This window comes from Peromyscus californicus, unplaced genomic scaffold (assembly GCF_007827085.1).
Source record: "Peromyscus californicus insignis strain IS unplaced genomic scaffold, ASM782708v3 Scaffold_19__1_contigs__length_69161282, whole genome shotgun sequence".
NCBI classification, from domain to species: domain Eukaryota; kingdom Metazoa; phylum Chordata; class Mammalia; order Rodentia; family Cricetidae; genus Peromyscus; species Peromyscus californicus.
The window spans coordinates 27172164-27195519 of record NW_026294491.1 but is presented as its reverse complement, the minus strand read 5'-3'; the positions used below and the strand labels follow the sequence as shown (position 1 = coordinate 27195519).

At 45.8% G+C, this 23356-nt stretch overlaps 1 protein-coding gene across 2 annotated transcripts; it reads right to left on the bottom strand.

Moving 5' to 3' along the window:
• Positions 1 to 400: 400 nt before the first annotated feature.
• Positions 401 to 21210, bottom strand: Oit3 (oncoprotein induced transcript 3). 2 transcript variants are annotated; one of them, XM_052744939.1, is made up of 10 exons: positions 20505 to 21210; positions 19506 to 20202; positions 16334 to 16708; positions 15475 to 15582; positions 10696 to 10818; positions 7617 to 7739; positions 6130 to 6290; positions 4234 to 4649; positions 1873 to 1972; positions 401 to 581 (listed from the first exon to the last, which is right to left on the bottom strand). In XM_052744939.1, the coding sequence occupies exons 2-10, from the start codon at positions 19564 to 19566 to the stop codon at positions 408 to 410; spliced, it is 1641 nt and encodes a 546-aa protein (XP_052600899.1). In that variant the 5' UTR covers positions 19567 to 20202; positions 20505 to 21210; the 3' UTR covers positions 401 to 407. The 2 variants fall into 2 exon arrangements, with proteins under 2 accessions (XP_052600899.1, XP_052600898.1); XM_052744938.1 differs by having other exon boundaries at positions 19506 to 21210.
• Positions 21211 to 23356: the final 2146 nt, after the last annotated feature.

Here is a 23356-nt window from a genome sequence, read left to right as displayed (position 1 = left end):
GGGGTTGGAATTTCAGGACATAATTATTATATATTTAGGAGATCACGAGTTATAGTTTTAGTAATTCATCTTTTTAGGTTTTTAAATTAGAATGCTATTCCCAGCACCTCATTTTACCATAAATGAGGTGTTTTATTGTAAGAAAGAAATAGAGAACATGAAGGAGCTGTCCTTCCATGGGGACAACATAGTTCTTCAAACCCAGAAACTGAAGTCCACCCAGGTCACGGGTCAGTAGTGACAAAAGCCAGGGACAAAACCAGCTAATCAATCCTTTCATGTGGTAGGAGGGGTTGTCTAAACTCACAGTATATGGTTTAAAGAAGCCAGGTGTTCTGGGAGGTTCTCTGCCGCTCTCAGAGGACCTAGGAAGACATTCCAGAGAGGAGGGCGGCTGGAAGCAGGGACTAGTCCTGCCAGTCGATGGTGATGGGGCCGCCCGTCAGTGTCTGGCTCCGCAGCCCAGCAGAGTCCTCGTCTTCCCTCACCTCACGACGGACTCGCCGGTGGCATCCCTGGGCACAGCGGGAGCGTTCATCCAGAACCCCACAAACAAGGACACGGCAGTGAAGAAATACCTCCTGGAAGGAAGGTAATGATGGAAAAGCTGGGGTGCCAACTGTCACAGTAGGCGACGACTGAGAGCCACACACAGTACCCCATGTTCCCCAAGTGCCACCTTGGCCATGGCAGCAACAACTTGAGGTGGCAGTGACAGTCTTGTATTTATGGACAGGAAAGTGAGACTTAGGAAAAGGAAATTGCCCAGTCTACAAGTTGAGAAATGTGGCCAAGTTGGGAGGGAGCCACGTGGGTGACCTCAAAACCTAGGCCCACAACTTTGGCATGCCGAAGAGACCTTAGGGAAGCATGTCTCCTGACATTAACATGTCAGTTCCTGGGCTGGAGTAACACTGGGGTCAAGGACTCCTGTTGTAAAGGAGTGCGTCCTTTCCAGAAGGATCTGCCTAGGGCAGGTTCAGCTACTGAGCTGGAGTTCTGGAACAACAAAACAGCTTGAAAGGACACTTAGCGGCAACGTGGAAAAGAATGCTGCTCTGTTGTGCTTCGTTTGGGCTGTGTTTCAACACTGGTAACAGCAGCCAAAGCTCCATGTGGTCACCCCCAGCCCCTTGGGACAGCCCCTTGCCATCTTGACCCATGCATACACATGCTCTTATGACACTTTCTGCATGCCTGCTTTTCTCATGTTCATAATTTTAAAAACTGCTTAACGTTGTACTACATTGATACAGTGTAGCCCCCTGGTTATGCTTCTTTGGGGGCCCCTTTCCCCCTCTTATGACCACGTTCGATAAACATACCCAGCAAACTGTTTTGTTTTTGTGACATTGCCAACAACGTATCTAGACAAAGTCATATGCTGAGTTAACGATTATGGCATACTAGCTTACTTCAAAAAAATTCAATTTATACTGTCGCTGTTCACTTCCTATGGCTTTGTAATTGGTTGTTTGCCACACATTCCATGGGGAACATTCCATATTATTGTGTCCTATGATTAGCATTGTGAGTTCTAGTCTCTTCCCAGGCCATTGCTGCCGTTCTGTGAGATTCCTGTCTAAATTATTCGTTGAACTGACAGTAACATTGGCTTTTCCCCCTTATCTGCCCACAAAGATTTTAAATTAGGGTCTTAAAATATTCTCTGTGCAGAGTCATTTTACACAGGAGTTGGGTGGGGCAGGCAACCGTAACATGTATGAGCATTAAGTTTCTCGATAGCCAGTTGAACTATATTCCCCCAGAGGATAGCAGAAGCGAACCGCAGGCTCTTAGAATGTCAACACATCAAGACAATGAGAAGGACGGCTTGGGCATGGGGCTGTGAGACAAAGGTGTTCAGCTTACCTTGTGATCTTTGCCCACAAACTTGAAGACGGGGACCTGGAAGTGCTTTGCTAGGTGATCCCGGGATGAGTACTGCTTCACTGAGTCATCGGAGACACAGCTGAAAGTGGGACAGATTGTGTGTCAGACTTGATCGCCTCCATAGGGTAGGAAACAATCCCGGCTAAGGCATTTGGCCCAGAGAGAGGGAGAGTGGGTGGAGCGTGCTGGGCTGCATGCCAGCCTTGTAAGAATTAAGGGTGAATGGCATCCCCTCCTGTCAAAGGCATCTTCAGACCTCGTTAAGTAGGGCTAAGTACCATGTCTTCCCATCCTTCATCCATGGAGCCTCAGAGAAGACAGCACTTCTTGCTTGACTAAGGGCTTCATGTGTTAGAAGCACCAAAATGTGTTTCAGAGAGACCCTTGGCTACTAAGGTTGTCTTTCCATTGGTGATCTATTGTTGGAATCTGGGTTAATATGGTTACCAGTGTGAGAAGGCTCTTCTTTAACTTAACACCCATTTCCTATAAGGGACACAAGCCTCAGGAGGGGGTACAAAGGGCAATGAACCATCTGTGCACACACATTTAAGCTTCTCAGGTGACAACTGGCCTCAAATGGTTTCACTTCTTTTCCCAAATGTAACAGCAAGCTGCCCTTTCACAGTCTGTGGTCTTTGTCTTAGGTCAGTTTGACACATTGCTAGGAGGTTCCTGTCATGGTCAACTGGAGAAGGGACACATTAACTGACATGCTAAGGCTGTGGTTTTAGGTATTAATGCACATTTTCTCCTGAGAAGCCAAGACTACCTTTGTGTGATTTGTCCCATTTTGTATCTTTGTGCATGTGTGCATGTACATGAATGCTCACACACACACAGAGATATTTTTCTCTTTTGTATGTACTAAGGATCAAGGGGGAAACAGCACAGCTTCTTTGAACTATCTAACAGAAGGTAACAGTCCTTCACCTGGAGTCCAAATAACATATAGATAAGCAGATTTCCCCAGCATTGAGACAGCAGGTGACTCATCCCCAGCGAGTGTAAAGGCATCGGCTTCCAAGCTGATCTCAATGCACCAAGGACTCTGAACCCACTGTTCAAGGCACTGAGAGCTGCATGAGGAGTAGCTGTGGTGAGAGGAAAACTAGAAGCTGAAGCAGACTAGAAACTTCCAGGGGAACTGGGCCAATAAGGGAAGGGAAGAACCGGAGAAATGTTGTGTGGCACACACTCGACCCTTCTCCCATTCAGGAGGCTGCAGTTCCTGACCACTGGAGATGTGTCCCAGCTGCCATTAGGCCAAGGAAGAACAAAACCTTGATAAGAATTTGGGGAGCAGTTAGATTTTTATTGATGCCACCACATACTCACAAACCCCAACCTTTCGGTGATGCCACCGAAATCTCGATATTTGTTCCCCAGAATCAACCAAGAATTTCTTCTCTTTGCAACACTACCAACTTCATTTCTTACTTTTATTTTTGTGTGTATGTATGTGTGATGTATGTTCATGTTCATATGGGTGTATGTACGTGTCCATGTGGGTACACATGTGTGCATGTGTGGAGGTGAGAGGTCAATGTCAGGTGTTTTTCTCAGTCTCTCTCCACCTTAATTATTGAGGCAGGATCTCTCACCCTGGAGCTCATAGATTAGGTAGACAGGGTTTCTCACCCTGGAGCTCATAGATTAGGTAGACAGGGTCTCTCACCCTGGAGCTCATAGATTAGGTAGACAGGGTCTGTCACTGAGCCTGGAACTCATAGATTAGGTAGACAGGGTCTTTCACGGAACCTGGAACTCATAGATTAGGTAGACTGTTTAACCCAGGTGCAGTGGGCTTCTGGGTTCTAGGGATCTGAACTCATGTCCTCACCCTTGTGACAGGCACTTCAAGCACTGAGCCATTTTCCCAGTCCCCACGATCAAACTTCCTGAAAGTGGAGTCTCCATGAGCTGGTTCAGTGTCTCCCACAGCCCTCCCCCTCCCTGACTTCTGGCCCCTCTGAGCAAGTTAGCCTATCCTAGTCACATGTCCTTTGCCTGTAGGTCTGACTTTGTTCTTGAGACAACCACACATTTCTAGTGGCCCCACTGAACTTCTTCCTAGGCATTCTGTAGGCATTTCAAGTATAAAATTATTCTCTATGTTTTATGATCAAATTCAGTTGTACCTCAAATCTGCTTTTTAAAAATTATGTAATAATTTAAAAAATAGAATAATTGCAATTAAATTATTTTTATCATTTATTATCAGTAAACAGAGTTACTTATTATGAAAATATAATATATAATATATTACACACACACACACACACACACACACACACATACACACACACACACACACACACAGAGCGAGGCAGTGCTCACCCGTCCTGGATCAGGTAGTACTTGAGTATCTCATCCATCTTGGCAGTGGGCGTGGCGAAGCAGCTCTCCACCAGGCTCTCCAGGCCGCTCACGTGCACCAGGGGCTCAATTCCGAAGTAGAGTGAGTCGCGAAGCTTGAGTGTGGGCAGAGTCTCCCTGTACGGCTCCTCGAACTCGTGGTCCTTGAATATCTCCAGCGTGAAGGGGAAGATGCCGTGGTTTCGGCTCCTGATTTCCAGAGGCGCATTGCGCAGGTTGGGCACGTATCCTTCAGAGATAGTGTACAGCCGTGGGAACTCACAGGTCACCGGGATCAGCAGTTCGCTGGTCCGAATGATGATGTCCCCGCTGCTCCCAGGGGTCTGCTTGGGCAGACCTGTCACGAGGTTGCTGGCCACGATTTTGTCATTCACCACCTGTGCCCGTCCGAGGTGAACGGAGATTGTGAGATTTATTTCTAGTTACCTCTCTTCTTACCTTAACATCCTCCAAACACCTGATATGTCAAACATCACAGATTTTGTTCCTTCCGCCAGAAGAGCTTGGGTTTGAGTGCGTGCGTTTTGAGATGGGGGGCTGTTTATGTTGCCCAGGCTGGCCTCAAGTGAATCAAGCCCTTTCTCTTCTTGTGGGTTAGTAAGACAGTCAGACTAAGCCAGCATGCTGGCTACTTCTTGGTTGGCCCAGGCATCGCTCGGGTGCATTAGGCATGAAAACTGATCTAGGGAGAGAACCAGCAAAGCCCAAGCTCTGGCATCCCGAAGAGGACAAGCACCACATGCTCTCTCGGCAGGAGTTCCAGATGTAGGATCTCGCTGTTTCTAAGCATGCCTGGATTCCTCCCGAATCTGCACCCGCATTGGTGCTGAGGATTTTCAGCTGTTTACCCTGGGAGTGGTACCGCCAGTTACCGGCTATTCTATCAGGTTATCCACAGAAACAATCCACACAGCTTGCCTCAACAGGGAACCGCTGTTCCTCAGGAGCTACCTTGAATCTCACCCACAGCGATCAGCCCTCTGACTCACTTCTCAGGACTCATAAATGACCACTAAGGCCTCTGCACTGACCTGTAAGCAGTCCTCTGTACATCACCCATCTTGCACACTGCGGGATCACAGCCCCCAGCTGAGTCCCATTTTTGTGGACTCAGACCTGCTATTTCTCCCGACCACACAAGCCAGGCCTTTGGAAGCGATCTCGACCCCAGGTCCTTTCCAGTGTCGTTTTCTGGTGAGGATTCCTTGCAGGGCAGGCTGCAAGGAATTTTCCCTAGCATGGACCTGGAGAATCCCTTAAGATTCTGTTCCCGTGTTCCTCATCAAAAGGTTCTTTGCCTCTTTGCTTGTGGGAGCTACACACGTCCTTTTCATGGACTCCTGGAGTCCCTGTCACGTGTCGGACAGCCCAGCCCTTATTTACATTTTATGTGTTGACATCTCAGTACTGCTGTGAGCTTCCTAACAGGCGGGAACCCTCTGAGTTTCCAGTATGAGGGTGTGAGCATGTTTGGAAAAAACAAAAACAAAAACAAACCATAAACCTTTTAACCTCAGCCTGTCACAAATGAACCACCAGCCCTTTGGTCCCTATCATCCCTAGTCTCCAAATAATTGACTACAGAGAGTGGATCCTGCCTCTTGGTACCACTGGAGGTGATGTAGGAAAACACCTTGCATACAGGTTGCTCAGGGCTGTGTAAGAACAGGGATGGCTGAGTTATTCATTCCATACCTCACAGTTCCAGGACCATGGTGCAGGGCAGAGGATGTTTGGAGCTCAGAATTTTTATGGGAACCTATCTCATTGACACAAGCCACACTTTACGCCCTCTGTCAACTGCCTTCCCAAGTAGGGAATTTGGGTCATTCCCTAAGTGTCCACTCGGGAACCTACATCAACCACTGTACCGCAGGTCTTGAGGGAGAAGACGATGTTGACGTGGGTGCCATTGGACACTCCTCGGCAGGAGTTGTTGGTCAGGAAGAGCTCCAGGCCACCAACCAGCTCCCTGGGGACACTCACTTCGATGGCGTTGGACTTGCACAACACGGGGACTGTGTGAGAGGGGATTCTGTTAGAACATGAAACCTGTCTTGGGGGAAAGGCTAAGGAAGGCTTCTAGGGGAATGCTTTCTCCTTCACACAACCTGCACTTTCTGTTCCTTCCTCCAGGAAAGGGCTGGAAGCAAGTTGATGAACACAATCGGTATCACTAACTCCCAAGATTATGGTCAATGGTGCTCCTCAAATCACATGTTCCTTTTAGCAGGCAATAGTGTGATTAAGCTTCAGCTCAACAAACGCCTGTCCAAAGTGTGGCTCGCATGATTCCATGGAGTGAGACACCCCAAGGATGAACTTTAATGCCAACACAGTTTACTGGCAGCCCAGGAAAGACACTGCTGACATGGGTTTAAATGGCACAACAGACCTGCTGTGTTTTGACCATTAATTACTGCCCCATTAAACAGGTGATAAACAGTGTTCCTGCACTCTGGAAACCTTCCAAATTGTCCTTGAGCGACTCAATAAACGGTAAACTCTGACTATAAATTCCACTTGAATTTAATAATAAAAAGAGTTTGCTTTTCTGTAGCATTCCTGCCCTCATGTCCTCTGACCCTGCAAACACCCTGAAGGGGACTGGGTCCTGCCAGAACCCGCCCCCTCTCCCCACCGCACCCCCTGCCCCGCCTCCCTGCCCCCCCAACTCCATGCCCACCTGTGAACACACATCTCAGCAAAGAGATGCACAAAGAAATGAGAAACGGGAGAAGCTTGGTCACTGTTTGCTAGCTGCTGGAATTATTATCCCAGACACCAAGAACTAGAAAACCGTTCTCAGAACATATCAATGGGGGAAGAATCCATCATTCATCATCCTTCAAGCTAGTTTGGGCCCATGAAACTGTTGAATAAGGACTGGGTCAATACTTCCAAATTGAGGAGTAGTTGTACCGTTGGCTATAGAAATCAGAGAACTCAGAGGCAAACAGCAAAGGAAAGTTAGCGTTTTTTGACTTTAAAAAAAAAAAGAGACCTTCTTTCACTCCTGTCTGTTTTTGAGACAAGGTCTCACTGTGTAGCTCAGGTTGGCCTTGCTCTCAGGCAGGGCTCTGGTCTCCACCTCCCAAGTGCTGAGATTACAGATATGAGCCATCACACCCCAGAATGGTGACTCAGGAGCTCATGGTGCTCAGAGTCAGTGTTCTGAAAGATAAGAAGCTGACAGTCTTGGAGGAGGGAGGGCAAAGGTTGAGTGGGGGAGGGTGTGTGGATCCACAGAGAGTCAAACCTTGCAGTCTATCCTTTAACTTGGACAAAGTCGCGTAATGAATTTACAGACATCTCATTGAGAAAGACATAGAGGGTCTGTCTACCTTGGCAGGTGTGGCTGTCTTCAGACAGTACCAAGCCCCTGGGACACTCGCACTGGTAGCCCCTCTCAGATCCAACGCAAGCATGGCTGCAGCCGCCATTGTTATTGTGGCATCCTTCAATGTCTGCAGAGGGAACCAAAAAAAAAAAAAAAGAAACCAACAACAACAACAAAAAAAAACGAGTCACCATGAGACCCTCTGCTGCAGGAATCCTAGCGTTAATCACCAGACATGATTCTGGATTCATGGCAGAATCCCTGTGCTCTAATGTGGTAAGTGAAACATGAGGCAAACCCAGAAAACACCCATTAAAGGCTGTGACCACCAAGAGTGGCCTGACCCTCCATCCACAGCAACACTTCCCGAGGCGCTCCAGGCATTTTGTAGAGGGTCTCTCAATTTCTCCCATGTTTTTCTCATGATTAGAGTGAGGTCATGAATATTTATGACTAAGACCCAAAAGTCATTTCTTAACTGTTGTACCATTTAATATATTCATATAAGTTAAAATGTTATAGACATACTGATGGATAAAAAGCGATTGAGTAGGGCCGAGCAGTGGTGGCATACGTCTTTAATCCCAGCACTTTGGAGGCAGAGGCGGGTTGGTCTACATATCAAGTACCAGGCCAGCTGAGGGTACATAAAAAGAGCCTCTCTCTCAAAACAAAAATACCAACATTAACATGTGTTTTCCTTTCTAATAGAAGGCTGGGGATCCTTCAGTACTGGGGATCACTGAGGTGCTCACCACACTCAGTCAGCACCCTGCTGCCTCCACCTGCAAAATGACCTTTCTGAAATCATTTTATTTCTCTAAGTTGCAATTTCAATGTTTGTAAGATGAAGGGGTAACCCTAACTGATCACACTGAACATTTTCAGATGTAAAAATGCAAAAGAAAAAATAGACCAAAAAAATCCAAATTGCCTTAAAGGATTTCAGCCCCTCGGGATGGTGGAGTGAAATGTTCAGAGTGGAACTACCTAGCGACAGAGATTGAGGATCATTTGCATTCTCCCCTTTACTTTTCTCTAGTTTCTTATTTATATCATAAACTATTCAAATTTACTTAAAAATTTAAAAGTATAATTAATTTTTAAAAAGCTATAACCATTTAATAGCCGCACTAAAGAAACAAATACATTTAGTCTTTCAAAAAAAGTTAAATGTTATAAATAGAAACAGTATTCCTAAAGTATTGCTCATATGGACACATAAAATTTTTATCATTTGCTAAATATTTTTCAGTTATGGTTATTAGGCTTTAAGGTTATATGAGTATTAACCATAATAGTCTCAATAAAGTGCTCATGAATAATTACAAATGTTCTTCAAGGAATATTTTATTACTATTAAAATATGCAAAAATTATTACACAAAATTATTAAGATTTAGGGAAGATTCCACACATTATCCTTATTCAATAAAATTTAAAATAATTTAGCCTTGTTATAAGGACAGCAATTTAGTGCTCCAGTTAACGTTCTCTGCATTAATAATGCAGACTTTGTTGGACACGACTCATAATTTTTCTCTTTGGGATGATATTTTATTATCTTGAATGTGCCGAGAATACAACAAATTTTAATATAGGATTTAGAGCTCTATTAATACACAAGTATACACAAGTTCAATTCTCCTGAAGGACAAATCATGTGTCCTCTGTAAATAATAACAACTATGCCATTTACCTCTCCATGGCACACTCTGCAGAGAACGCTACGGGACCTCAGATTTGTGAAAACAGATATGATGTCACTTTAGCTGTAACAAGCGCACGACCTGAGTCCCACAAAACAGTGGCAGATTACTGAATCATACCTAGTATCCCATAACTATGTGAAATGCTATATCATTTAAGAAGTAAGAGGGTAATAATAGACAATTTCATTTCAATTCCTTGAAATACATCAATAAGTTTTTGGTTACTAAGCCGTGTACACACAGCATCTCTGTTATTAAAAGTAGACAATGGAGTTAGGGAGGTGGCCCAGTGGTTAAGAGCACTGGCTGCTCTTCCAGAAGACCTGGGTTGGATTCCCAGCACCCGCATAGTGGCTCACAACCATCTGTAACTCTAGTTACAGGTGCTCTGACACACTTTTCTGGACTCTTTGAGCACCAGATATGCACATGGGGCACAGACATCCATGCAGACAAAATACCCACACACATAAAAAGAAATTAATCTTTTTTAAAAAAGATTATTTGTGGACAGGAGCGATGGATCAGTGTTAAGAGCACTTGTTTTTCTTTTCCCAGCATCCACATGGTGGCTCACAACCATCAGTAACTCCAGTTCCAGGAGCTCCAACACCCTCTTCTGACCCCAATGGACACCAGGCATGCATGTATGTATACATACACACATGCAGGCAAAATACTCATATACATAAAATAAAATAAATAAGCCTAAAATTTTTAAGTAAATAATTTTATCTCTAAAAATATATGAATCTCCCCCAACACAAAGGAAAACATGACTTCGTGTAAAAGCAGTTTCTCAAATTTCTAAGACAATAAAAATCACCCATGGAAGTTGTTAAAATTCTAAGTTCTGAGGCCCCATCCCAGCCCACTGAAGCAGACTTCCCCGCCCACAAGAGGTCCGGTGGGGGCTGGGTGGGAGGCCAGTCTCAGGCCCAGGAAGGTTGAGAGCTGTAGAGCATGCTCTGCTCCACGACGCCACTCAGAGCTTCTTGCCAGCAGCCTCAGGCACCTAGTCATTATCTAGAAACACAGTCACCTCAGCTTGACCCCACACCACTCAGTCCGAATCTGCACCTTAACAAGATCCTATGGGATTTGGGGGCACACTGAAGTTTGAGAAAAATGAGTATTACTCCACGTTAGTTTCCCCACAGCGTTCCACTTCTTGCAAAACCCACTCCTCTTCAGTCTTGAAGACAAAATCAATACTGAATTCTGTCCACAGCTTAAGCACCCCCAGTCCCCACGAACCCCTTGTCGCTGCCTTATGCTGACAAACTGTTATTCGCCTCTACGGCCGGGGCAGCTTTCCAAATGTGGCTCCCTTTGGACTCTGGGTTTGCCTACCCTCCTTACCCAGTCTCACCTTCGCAGGTTTTCCCATCGCTCCTCAGCACGCGGCCAGCCCCACACGCACAGCGGTGTGAGTTTTTGAGGTTGACGCAGATCTCACTACAGCCACCATTGTTCTGCTCACATTCGTTTTCATCTGTAGAAGGGAAATCACGTCACCGCCCCATGGCTGTCCCCCAGCCCCGGAACCGAATGAATCGAGTCCCCACCTCTTCTCAGAAGCTGTAGGATACTCCTGTCCCCTACTGTGAATCAGCATGGACCCATGGGGGGGGGGGGGCTGGTCTCCCCAGCCAAGCTGTTTGACCATTGGTTGAGCAGAAGGTGCCTGAGCGCCTGTGAGTTCCTATCCTTCAGGGCAGAACTCTGGGGCTGGCAAGATGGCTCAGCAGCTAGAGGCGCTTTTTGCTAACCCTGACAGGCCGAGTTTGAGCAGGACACACTTGGTGGAAGCTGAGCGCTCACATCAGGAGGTCGTCCTGTGACTTTCACATGCACAGCATGGCACATGAGCATGCATGCACAATAAATACATAAATGTAATAAGGTGAGGCTATTGGGAGGGATGAGGTTCCTTTTGTGTGCTGGGTAAGCTTGTTTGTTTTTAGGAATTCCTCTTTCTCCAATGAGGTCATGAAAAATTGTTAAATGCAAGGTTATAAATTATATTTTGTTTTAAATATAAAGGAGCTTACAGTGCAGAAGGAAACATCTAGCAAAATAGTGTGAGAGACAGTCTCTTCTGTTCTGCATGACAAACCACCCTCAAACACCGACTTTAAAAATTGAAATCGTCTCAGCTGGGTGTGGTGGTGGCACATACCGTTAATCCCAGCACTTGAGAGGCACAAACAGGTGGATTTCTGTGAGTTGGAGGCCAGATTTGTCTACATAGTGAGCTCCACAACAACCAGGGCTACATAGTGATACCCTGTCTCAAAAAAAATTTCTTTTGAAATATTTTCACATTATATTTAAGAAATGGTTTCATTCTATAAAACATCTGATTAACTATGTACGGATTCTTGTTGTAAAAAACATAAAAATGGACAATAAATGTCATCTCTCTCCTACAGAGAAAAGGAAGCTGAGAGTAAAGTATGTCTTATTTCCTTGGAAGGAACCTGGATTCAGGATGTGAGTCAAGGGCTGGAGCTAAAATGCTCACAGTGTATCAGAACACGGTTTTGGACTCAGGAAGGAGATGAGCTGGGCGGAGCTCCACTTAACACCCAGAGCCCTGGAATAGGTCCCTCCCTCTTAGGGTTTGGGTATGATTTAAGCAAGCCCTAAGGTTCACGTATTGGAAGTTTGGCCTCCAGTGTGATGTGATGAAGTGGTGGGCAGGCCTTTGAGAGGCAAGGCGTAGTGGAGTAGTCGGGAACACTGCCATTGGAGGTGACCAATGTGGTTCTTGTGGGATCCCTGTTCTCGCCGCCTTCCTGTCTTTGCTTGTATTCCTGGTATATCACCTCCCACCAGGCCTTCCCTGGAGCTGAGCCAATGTTGACAACATACCATTGACCCTCCTTGAATTGTGAACTAAGCTTCTTTTTCTTTGTAACCTACTGAGTGTCAGCAATTTCATTATAGTTAACAAGAACTAATACACATTTCAATAAAACTGAGAGTAGAACTCTGCTGCAAGTAGCCGTTGTCAGCATTTAGGCGTCTGTACTGGCCTGCCCCCAGTGCCCTGACAGGATGTACCTCAGCTGCAGACACTAAAAGTAACTCCTGTGCGCATTTGCTAGGTTTCCTGTACGTGCCTTATACACCTCCTGGCTCTCTCTCTGTCTCTCTCTCTGTCTCTCTCTCTGTCTCTCTCTCTCTCTTCCTCTTCCTTGAACCCAGGGACCGGTCTCTGCCCCCTTCTCTGACTCTTCTCTCCCCTCCTCTCGATAGACCTCCTACGTGGGCCCTGTTGTATGGTGTGACTCCTTCCCGCTGGTTTTTTTTTATTTTTTATTTTATTTTATTTTGCAATACAATTCAGTTCTACATATCAGCCACGGATTCCCTTGAAAATACAACAGCAATTTAGGAGGCTCCCTGCTGGAGGCCCAAAGAGAGAGAGATACACATTCATAGGATGGAACCACTGGGCCTGTGGACTGCAAGGTTGAAGCATGGATGGAGGCTTTGAACTGGTAATAAAAGAACAATCCAGAAAACCATACAAGAATTTTTTTAAACTAGAAAAAAAAAATGAAAGAAATAAAAGGAACCAAATAAATCACAACTGAAAAGAAGCCAACATGTATAGCTGGCAGAAGTAAAAACGACAGTAGACAAGATGGGAATTGCATGTAGCCCAGGATGGTCCAGAATGCACTATGCAGAAGAGGCTGGCCTTGAATTCCTGATCTTCCCTTTTCCACATTCCAAGGCTGGGATTCCAGCTGTGTGCCACCAGGCCTGTCTAGAGCATGATTGTAACTGGGCCCTGATCTCCACTCCACTACCTGCACCAGGGAGGCCGGGAGGCCAGCAGCTCCCGGGCAGCAGGTGTGGCCACACCCATGCTAAGGCTTCCTCCTGGCCTCCTTACCCTTGAGACTGCTTCTTCTTTTGATTTTTATTTTTTAATGTGAGGAAGAAATGAACTTCTACTTATTTAGGCTACCGTTACACAGGGCTGCTATTTTTAGCCAGTGTAGGAATCTTGACCTCTAGCAATTCCATCTGTATGTTGACACCCTAGAGAAAACGTTGCCTATGGAGTGAGGTGTCGTTTGTACGTTAATTTTCAGTACAGATGGAATAATTCTGTATGGTACAGTGGGGTGCATCCACACAGCAATAATAAAACATAGAGATGGGGTGGGAAGGAAACAGGCTGACATTCGAGCATGCAGCCAACCCCAGGGGATGGCAGAGGATGGTGCAGTCCAGCAAGATGGCTTGGTTTGAACATCAAAATTCTATTTTCATTTTTTTAAAAAAAGATTTATTTATTTATTATGTATACAATGTTCTGTCTGCATGTGTGTCTGCAGGCCAGAAGAGGGCACCAGATCCCATTACATATGGTTGTGAGCCACCATGTGGTTGCTAGGAATTGAACTCAAGACCTCTGGAGGAACAGTCAGTGCTCTTAACCTCTGAGCCATCTCTCCAGCCCTCTATTTTTATTTTAAAAGAATGGAGCTGGGCGGTGGTGGCGCACGCCTTTAATCCCAGCACTCGGGAGGCAGAGCCAGGCGGATCTCTGTGAGTTCGAGGCCAGCCTGGACTACCAAGTGAGTTCCAGGAAAGGTGCAAAGCTACACAGAGAAACCCTGTCTCCAAAAACCAAAAAAAAAAAAAAAGAATGGAAACAAATTTTAACTATAGTTACATCTGGGTACATGTGTATCTGCTTTGTGATTTTCTTACTCTCTCCCTTCTGCCTGAAAAAAACTAATTAAAGAAATAATTAAAACTGTTGGGCTAGCTCAGTAAAAGTGCTTGCTGCCAACCCTGACCACCTAAGTTTGATCCTGGGACCAGCTTGATGGAAAGGGAGACCCATATCTGGAGAGTTGTCCGTGACCTACGTATATACACAGCAAATGAGTGGAACAAAAATTTAAAACTGTTTCATTTACACAAAAACTAAATATAAACTAAAATTGACCTGTGTACATAAACACAGAAGTCTGTCTACCGTCATCTTGCTGAAGCCCTTGGCACTTAGTAGGAACTTGGGGCTTTTAATAGGCAAAGATGTCCAAGCCATAAACAGTGTCAGGAAGAGATAGGTGTGATGGCATGCCATCTTTATTGCAAAAAGAAAAAGCCAATAAATAAAAGTATATTTGCATTGCTGGGCAGTGGTAGCACATACCTTTAATCCCAGAACTTGGGAGGCAGAGGCAGGTAGATCTCTGAGTTCAAGGCCAGCCTGGTCTACAGACTGAGTTCCGGGACAGCTAAGGCTACACGAAGAAAGCCTGTCTTGAAAAACCAATATTTGCATTTTTATATTTACCTAAAGGAAATATGCTTAAGAAAATAATACATGTTTTTGGAACCTACTTTGAAATGACATTATAACACATTTCAATTTGAATATCAAATCTTCCATTTTTTTTTTTTTGAGACAGTCTTGTCTATGTAGCTCAGGGTGGTCTTGAACTCACCATTTTCCTGCCTCAGCCTCCTCAGCGCTAGAGTTACAGGAATGCACCACACCTTAATGGATGCCAATTTTCAGCAGAAACATTTAATCTGTACTTACAGTTGATAAAAACAGACAAAATTTAGTCATTTGAGTTATCCCGGGCATTTTTTGTTTGCCAATGGCTGAATCAAAAGTCAGTTTTTATATTAAAATGTGGTAAAATTAAGATTCAGATCCTCAGGCATGTGGGCTACTCTTTTCTTTTGCTCTCTCTCTCTCTTTCTCTCTCTCTCTCCTTTTTTTTTAATCTGTTCAGAGAGCTATGTTTTGCTTAAGTTGTGTAAGTGAGATTCCTATTCATCTCCCCCTTCACTGTTTGATTTACGACAGACACTTTTCTATAGGCTAATCCATAGTCTAAGAAGATTTTAGCCTCCCCTCCTGAAAGTATGGCCACACTGGCCACTTTTCAATATCCCCATAACCATAAGGAACCAGCGGCCACTAGAGCCACAGTATGGTTGCAGACTGCTCCTGATCGTAGCACGAGCTTGTAACTCATTTCAATTGTGACCAATAATGACAAGCTCAATTGCAAATGCTCAGAGACTAACTGGGCTGGCAGCAGGGCCCTGAATGGTCTCTTCATTCCTGAGGGCTCATTTCCACCTGGTGAGTAGTTCTTACCAAAGCATGTCTGTCCATCTGGGCCCAGCGAGGTTCCCGGAGCGCATGCGCACTCGGTGGTGTCCAAGCAGCTGTCATGGCAGTCCTCGTCACAGATGTCATAAAAATCTATGAAAGAACAACGATTTCCTTCTGTGAGTAGGGAGACTCAGGGGGCCCTCTCTTTTGAGTAGTCTCCTGAAGTCTCCTCTTCAGCCACGGGCTCCAAATTCCCAGAACACTATCCTGACACTTCTCATGGTTCAGGGCTACATCACCCAGTGGGGAGAGATCAGCTGTTCAGGGGGCAGCTTTGGGCCTTTCAGATAACCAACTCCCAGCTACAGAGTGGGAGTGGCCCACTGGTGGCCCGAGGACTTCAGCAAATTAGAAACATCACTGCCTATGAGCTAGGGACTAAGGGGGAGGTCATGCTCCACTGTGGAATCTCCAAAGTGTACACAGGAGCTGCGGATACCAGCTTCTGTGAGGCCCTGGGTTTGAGCTCTGCCATCAAGGATGTTTACAAAGTCCCTGGATTTTGATGGCATTAGCGATAGAGAAATAAGCTTAAAGGTATTTAAGAAATAAGCTTAATTGATGTCTCATTGCCTCTTCCCATTGTCTATCATTTCTGAAAAGCAATGACTGTGAGCAGCATGTGGCTGTCTGGGCATCTGTCTGTCCACCTATTGATTATGGGTCAACAGGTAGGTTACAGAGGGCTCTTGGAAATCTATCACTTCTAATTCTATAATGTTTGAATGAACAAACACAATATAAAGCTAGGTCACAATAACTTGGATTCGAATGGTGCTTTTCTCTTTCACTCCATCTGTGGCCTTGCTGGGGAAGGAAGAGAGCACCAGAAGGAACTTACGACCACAGTAGACGTGGAAGCAGACGCTGGGCTTGGCCAGCCGATACACGTAGTAGCCTCCAGGGCAGGCCTTGACCTCCACCGTGGTGTTCCACAGACAGCAGTTCCCTTTGAAGCTGGCACAGGCCTGGCGTTGCACAATGCCATCGCTTTCCAGCGGGTGGCTGCCATTGAGCCAGACAGGGGCGTGGGTCCCACAGTGATTTTCTGGTATGCAGAAGGTGGGCATGGCATCTCCGGCCATACCTGTGAAGCGATACCACTCCCCATCCATATGGTTGTCGCAAAGGGGTTGGCTTTGAGACTCGTCGAACCGGTGGTCAGTGTTCCTCCAGGGCTCATTCAGGCTGACATAAGCAGAGCAAGGATCTAGGGCTGGGAGTGAGAGGGGTCTCAGAGACACCTGGTGGCGTTTCAGGTCACAAGGCCAACAGCTACATCCACCTCGGTCTTACATTTTGATTTTTCAAACAAAAAAGTGGGTGTGTCATGTGTATGTGTGGTGTGTATGTGTGTTGTGTGTGTGTGTGTGTGTTGTGTATGTGCGTGTGTGTAGCTAGATGTCAATCTCAGGCATCCTTCCTTAGGAGCCATTCACTCTGTTCTCGTTAGACAGGGTCTCTGTCTGGCCTGGGGCCCATTCATTAGGCTAGGCTGTCCGGTGAGTGACCCCCAGGAATCCCCGTCTCTGTCTCCTTAGTGCTGGGATTAAAAGTCTGTGCCATGCCTGGTAGTGTTCCAGCCTGAGCTTGGTGTGCAAGGGGCCCTGCATTCCAACCAGCACCAGACTGAATGAACAAAAGAATGAGACAATAAATCAATATACCAAGTGGATCAAGTGTAAGAGGAGTCAGGTATTTTGATATAAAGATAAGGACAGATGATTACGGAAAAGCATATTGCAGTTGAGCTATCCAGTCATGGGGGAGACTGTGCTATGATGCAGTTAGCTCCCCGTTTTTGGAAATTAAAAAAGAAAAGAAAGGAGGGAGGCCCTGAATGACTTTTGCGAAAACGACAGTCAGCATCTTGCGTCCGTGTGAAGTCTGACCGAATAAAGAATGTGGAGAGCTCATTCCATGGAAAGGGAAAAGGACCCAGGCTCCAGCCGGCTGCTTTCAATACACAGCAGCCTGGCAAGTGGATGCAGGAAATAACTGGGCAGTCTGGAGAAAGAAGTGATTAGGACATTGCACTTTCTGGAAACGACATTCGCAGAGCTGTAGGCGGTACAAGCAACCTTCTCTTCAAGTTCTGTGGTTCCTCCCAAAGTCTTTAAAACGTCCTTAAGCTGTCCTGGCTGAGTGCTAGCTGGCAATTCAGTGTTCTCCAAAGAGGAGGAAGTGTCCCCAAATTCCCTCACCTCTCCAAGGGAAAAATCTCCTCCTCTGCCCCGCTGGCAGTGGCTCTCTGGCCAAGCAAGGCTTCCAGAGCAATTCCACAGGTGATTGTAAATCCATAGAGACATCCCACTCACTCATCTGCTTGGCTCTAATTTTACAAGAAATGCTTAGCCGCTCAGCCTTTAATGGTATCCACAGCAGCTCCTGTTATGACTATTCCATGATTTCTAAAGTTTTCCTTCAAGTTAAAGGTCGTTTCTTACACTGTTGAAGAGTTCAGTTGCCTTCCCGTGGTAGAGGAATGGCGGCATGAAGAAGAGAAACTGACCCGCCATCGGCTGCGCAATCCCACATAGAACGTCCCACGAACACAGTCACTGGATATGTTCTAACAGTAAAGGCTTCCACACTCTTTTCAAATGGTCATTCTGTGTAAAATCCCGTTTTTAGTCTCAGTGTGGAGCCAAGAATGTGGTGTTCTACGCATGGATCCTCATTAGCTCATGCAACCCTTAACCTCAGGGCTTGAAAGAGAACAGCTCCGGGTGTTCCCCTCAAAGTCCCCCTACCTGCTAGAAGATTCGGTGGCTCACCAGGACACTCGGGAGCATCTTGGCTCCTGTACAAGGACCAACCACGGGACGTGAGCAGACATATCTGTGTCCCCATCTTTATCATCCTGGAGGCTGGTATACCAGTGAGGCCTACAACTGTCCAGATCATAGTCTCTGCAGCCCCGGACCTTTGCTGTGTCTGGGAGCTCCCCACCCCTTGCTTCTTACATCCTACCTCCCCTCCTTCCTTCCTTCCTTCCTTCCTTCCTTCCTTCCTTCCTTCCTTCCTTCCTTCCTTCCTCCCTTCCTTCCTTCCTTCCTTTTCTTTTTCTTGTTTTTTTCGAGACAGGGATTCTCTGTATAGTTTTGGTGCCTGTCCTGGATCTCACTCTGTAGACCAGACTGGCCTCGAACTCACAGAGGTCCACCTGGCTCTGCCACCCGAGTGCTGGGATTAAAGGCGTGCGCCACCACCGCCCAGCTCTCCTCTCCTTTCTTGTGTTCCAGTCAGTGAGGCACTGTTGGTATAGTATTAACTCAAGCCTAGAGTCATTCACCTTGTCTTGCTTTTTATCTACATCATTGCCTGTCCCAGGATCCCGTACAGAACATTGCCTTACATGTAGCTTTCATATCTCCTCAGGGCCCAAACCTGTTTTTAATGTATATACTTAAAGGTGCCCAAGTTACCTCAGAGAGACAAATCCAGCCCAGTCACATACTGAGCTACTCAGACGTGCCCAGAAGGATCCTCGTTGGCCAGTTTTCTGCCAAGCCTGAGAGAAACAGCTTAAGAATTGCTTGGTCTGTGCAAATAGTCACTCATATTTTTAAAGGTCAAACTTAATAAACATTTTATCCAGATCTTTACCCTTTCCAGGGACAGAACGTTCGGTCCCTTTTATTCATTAAGGAAAAGGCCCTACCCTCATCTCTAAAAGAAAAAAATCATTTCCATTCTTAAAGCTGAAAGCCTAAAGTGCTTACACCAGAAAGAGATTAGAATTCCTTTTCACACATACTCCAAGCACTATTTAACTCATGGGAAGGTTTAGAGACAAAAGAGCTGTGGAGTTTCTGGACACTCAGGCAGGGGGGTAAAGTAACATGCAGCAAAAATTCTCACGGCACATATCCTTGTAGGTTGAGGACTTTTTTACACAACCGTAAGGCCAGTATTTTAGGCCTCCTCATCTAGTTCCTACCATTCAGTATACAACAGCAAACAGCAACACAAAAAAGGTATATTGTATCCAATTCTTGACACAGACTCACCTATGGGCGACACTGGGGTGATGGTGGTGAGGAGGCAGGTGAGCAGTAGGAACAGGGGCATCTTTCTGAGCCAGCTGCCAGGAACAGAACGGAAAATCCTCTTAACGCTACTTTTTCTTGGTTCTTTTTTTTCAAGCACTTAGGGAAAAAAAGTCCCTCTGGGCTCTTAGGAAGAAAATCCGCATCAGCGTTGGCTAGGACCTTACGGGGCAGCAGAGGCCGGTGAGCGGTGAGCGGGACAAGGAGTCTGCTGCTCTGGCCTTGACTCCAGATAGAGGCCTGCTTTCACCGTCAACAGTGCTACTGCACTGATAGATTTCTTTAGGGGTGGGGGTGGGGACCCTCGTCATCCCTCATCCTCCAATTGTTTTTTCCCTGAAGAATTCCCTGTCACGGAGCCTTCGGTATCTTATCCAGAAGGGAACTCTTACGGAGGGACATCCCCTCATGTCAAAATCTTGTTTTGTGACTTCTAGGAACTTGGCTTCCTGATGCTGTCACCACGGCATTGCGCAATCTCCTTCAGTGAGGATGGGATAAGCCCCGTAGTCGGACGGGTTATTGGGGAACTGTCACAGTCTGGTGGTCCAGGAGCTGACAAGATCACACACCAGGTCTCAAGGGGCCTGAGAGGGGCCGGTGTTCTCGCCAAGAACTTTTGGTTTGGTCTTCTTCTGGTCTCCGGTCTCAAAGTTTCCTAAATAGACAAACCTTCACTCAGGCATTACCAAGCCCAGCAGGGGTGCCATGATGCATTTCTTCCCCACATAGCAGAGCCGTTAGAGGTTACTGGTTTCACCAATTCTCACACGAAAATTGGGGCAGGGACTTAAAATTAGGAACTACCATTAAATTAACAAAATCCTGGAAAGTTCAAACTTGCCTAGAGCTTTACTTTTCCCCCCCTCTGCCTCCCGACTGCTTGGATTAAAGGTGTGTGCCACCACCACCCAGCTAGTTTTACTTTTGACCAAAGAGGAAAACTATGAGGACACACACACTACACATCACCAGGCCTGGTTGCAGAAACTGTAGATGTGGAGGCTTGAAGGTCCCTGGTAGTCTAGGCTGTGGGCACCGAGAGCAGCAAGTCCAATGAAAGGCAGGGCAAAGAGGAGCATCAGAGGGGTGGGCCAGAAGTTGTCAAAAGAGAGCCTTCATCTAGTGACTGATAGAGGCAGATTCAGAGACTCATGGTCAAACATTGGGCTGACTTCGGGGAGTCCTGCTAAGGAGAAGGAGAAGGAGAAGGAGGAGGGATTGTAGGAGCCAGGGGTTCAGGAACATCACAGGAAAACCCACAGAAATGGCTAGCCTGGCTCATGGGAACTCACAGAGTCTGAACCAACAACCAGGGAGCCTTCATGGGACTGACCTAGGCCCTCTACAAACACGTGACAGTTGTGTAGCTTGGTCTATTTGTGGGACTCCTGGCAACAGGAGCAGGGGCTGTCCCTGGTGCTTTGGCTGGCTCTTGGGAACCTATTCCTTGTGCTGGATTGCCTTGCCCAGCCTGAATACAGGGGGAGGCACTTGGTCTAATGGCAGATTGATATGCCATGCTTTGCTGATGCCCAGGAGAGGTCTGCCCCTTTCTAAGTAAATAGAGGATTGGGGAAGGGACAGAGGAAAGGAGGGCTGAGGAGTGGGAGTGAGGAGGGGGGCGGTGCTGCAGTCAGGATGCAAAATAAATAAATTTTTAAAAAGAACGATTTTAAACAGATCTGAGGGAAATAAATTTTCTTTCTCAATCCAACTTCTAAAGCCCCAAAGTCAGAAGCTTTGGGTTAATCTTACTTTTTCCAAATTATTGTGGCTCCTTTCTTCTAAGGGCATCATTTCAAGAAACTATTAGGGCTTACTAAGGGCTGGGGGGTACTAAGTACTAGATTGTGATAGTAAATAAAAGTGGTCCCTGCAGGAGTTACAGGTAAACAAGGAGTTGCGTGGATCTCAACATGCAGTTTTAGTTACTTTCTCACCGTTAGGACTCAGGCAATTTGACCGCTGGCTTCTTAAGCTGTGGTTTAATGGCAGTGATGGATGGCCGTGGGACTCTCATGGCAGGGCAATGCTTTTAACAGAAAAAAAAACAAGTCTCACTGTTTCCTGTCCCTGAGAAGCCATTTGAGAGCTTCATGTGTGTTTCAAAAAAACAAAGGACGTGTACATAAGATAAAGCCAGGTTTGTTGCCAAGACTGATTGCTGGAGTCAAGGACTTTCACCGGATAGCCCTTTGGTTCTATAAACAAGAATTCCTGGGGCAGCAGGATTCTCTCTCTCTCTCTCTCTCTCTTTCTCTCTCTCTCTCTCACACACACACACACACACACACACCCTTATGTTTCTCTTTTTATTCCCTTTTAGTTAGCCTGCCTTAAAAAATGATTAAAAATTTTAAATATATACAAAAGTCAGAAGACAATGCCGAATACCCAGCTGCAAAGCTCACTAATGTTTTATTAATTTTATTTTGCTCATATTCTACTATGTATTCCTAAGATGTGGTCCTCCTTATTTATGTAACAATGAGGTTGTGATTACAGCTATGAAAAGTAGTAATAATTCTTCTGTATCTGATGCCCTGTCTATGTTTAACTTTCCTAATAGTTTCAAATATTCATTTTTATTGCTAGTTTGAATCAGGATTCAACAAGAGTTTTACTATTGACTGCATTTTGCTGTGTCACTTAAATTTTCTTACATTGTCCTTCCTTCTTCCTCTTTGCTATTTGCTGAAAATGCCCAGTCATCTAACCATCAGATTATAGAATATCCCATATTTCAGATTTGATTGCTTCTTTATTGTATCTTTTAGCCCCCCACTCCCATAGTTAATGTTATTAGGATTTAAACCCCCAAATTCCCTATTGACATGGAATTACCACACCTCAGCCAAGAAGAAGTAAACCAGTTTGCTGTTCTGAGACACAGAGCATGGGGACAGTTTTCAACACATAATGGTACCTGAGCTGGGGTGATGGGTGAGATTGCCCCATGGAAGAATACCCCAGGATGGAGCATGGTGGGAAGTTAGCATGAAATATGTGGTTGCAGGAAGGAGACTCTGCAAAGGCCAAGAAATTGGGGACGTGAGGAGGGAAATCCAAGAGCTGAGTCACAGGAGCCGAGAACGTTGAAGGAGATGGCCCTGTTTAGCGTGTTTAGCCACACTTATAAAGCATGTGCCAATGATACGCAAATGTGAATTTATAAAGCAGGCAACTTTACATTCAGTGTGTGATCTCAAGGAAATAACCCAAAAGGTGCTTTATGGAAGACACTGTGTATGAATCATTTGGGAGAAGAAAGAAGTAAAGATTGGTGATACTGCAAAAAATCAATGGCATTTATATATCATTCCCCTGTAAAGGTCAGGGAACATTGAAGAAGAGGGGCAGGAGGTGTATAAGAGCCAGAAGATGGGTTTAGAGGCTTCGAAATGCCATCTAGATTTGACACAACAATTCCAATCGTGAACTAACCACCCTGGTTACCTGTACTGACCTGCGCAAGACTGGCCCTGTCAACAATGTCACAGGTGGGGGAGGGGCTCATGACATGCTATTACTTGCTGCTCAACTATTGGCTATTGATAGATTCTGGGAAAGGGGCAGCCACTGTCTTCAACAGTATACATACTGCTGAGTCCACCAAGCTCTGATGGGTGGCTCCATGGTCACACAGATGGCCCCTGGTTAAACTATTCAGTGCGTTACAAAATAAATGTATAGACATGAATTAAGAAAAACAGTTGTGGCCAAGCGGTGGTGGCACACGCCTTTAATCCCAGCACTCGGGAGGCAGAGGCAGGCGGATCTTTGTGAGTTCGAGGCCAGCCTGGTCTACA

Excerpts from the sequence above, each read along its gene's own strand:
- Oit3 (XM_052744938.1), bottom strand. The coding sequence starts at position 19,566 with ATGCCCCTGTTCCTACTGCTCACCTGCCTCCTCACCACCATCACCCCA. Across the intron at positions 6,291-7,616 it reads AGACAGCCACACCTGCCAAG|TCCCCGTGTTGTGCAAGTCC; the intron begins GTAGACAGACCC and ends CCTCTCACACAG. Across the intron at positions 1,973-4,233 it reads TACTACCTGATCCAGGACGG|CTGTGTCTCCGATGACTCAG; the intron begins GTGAGCACTGCC and ends TCCCACTTTCAG.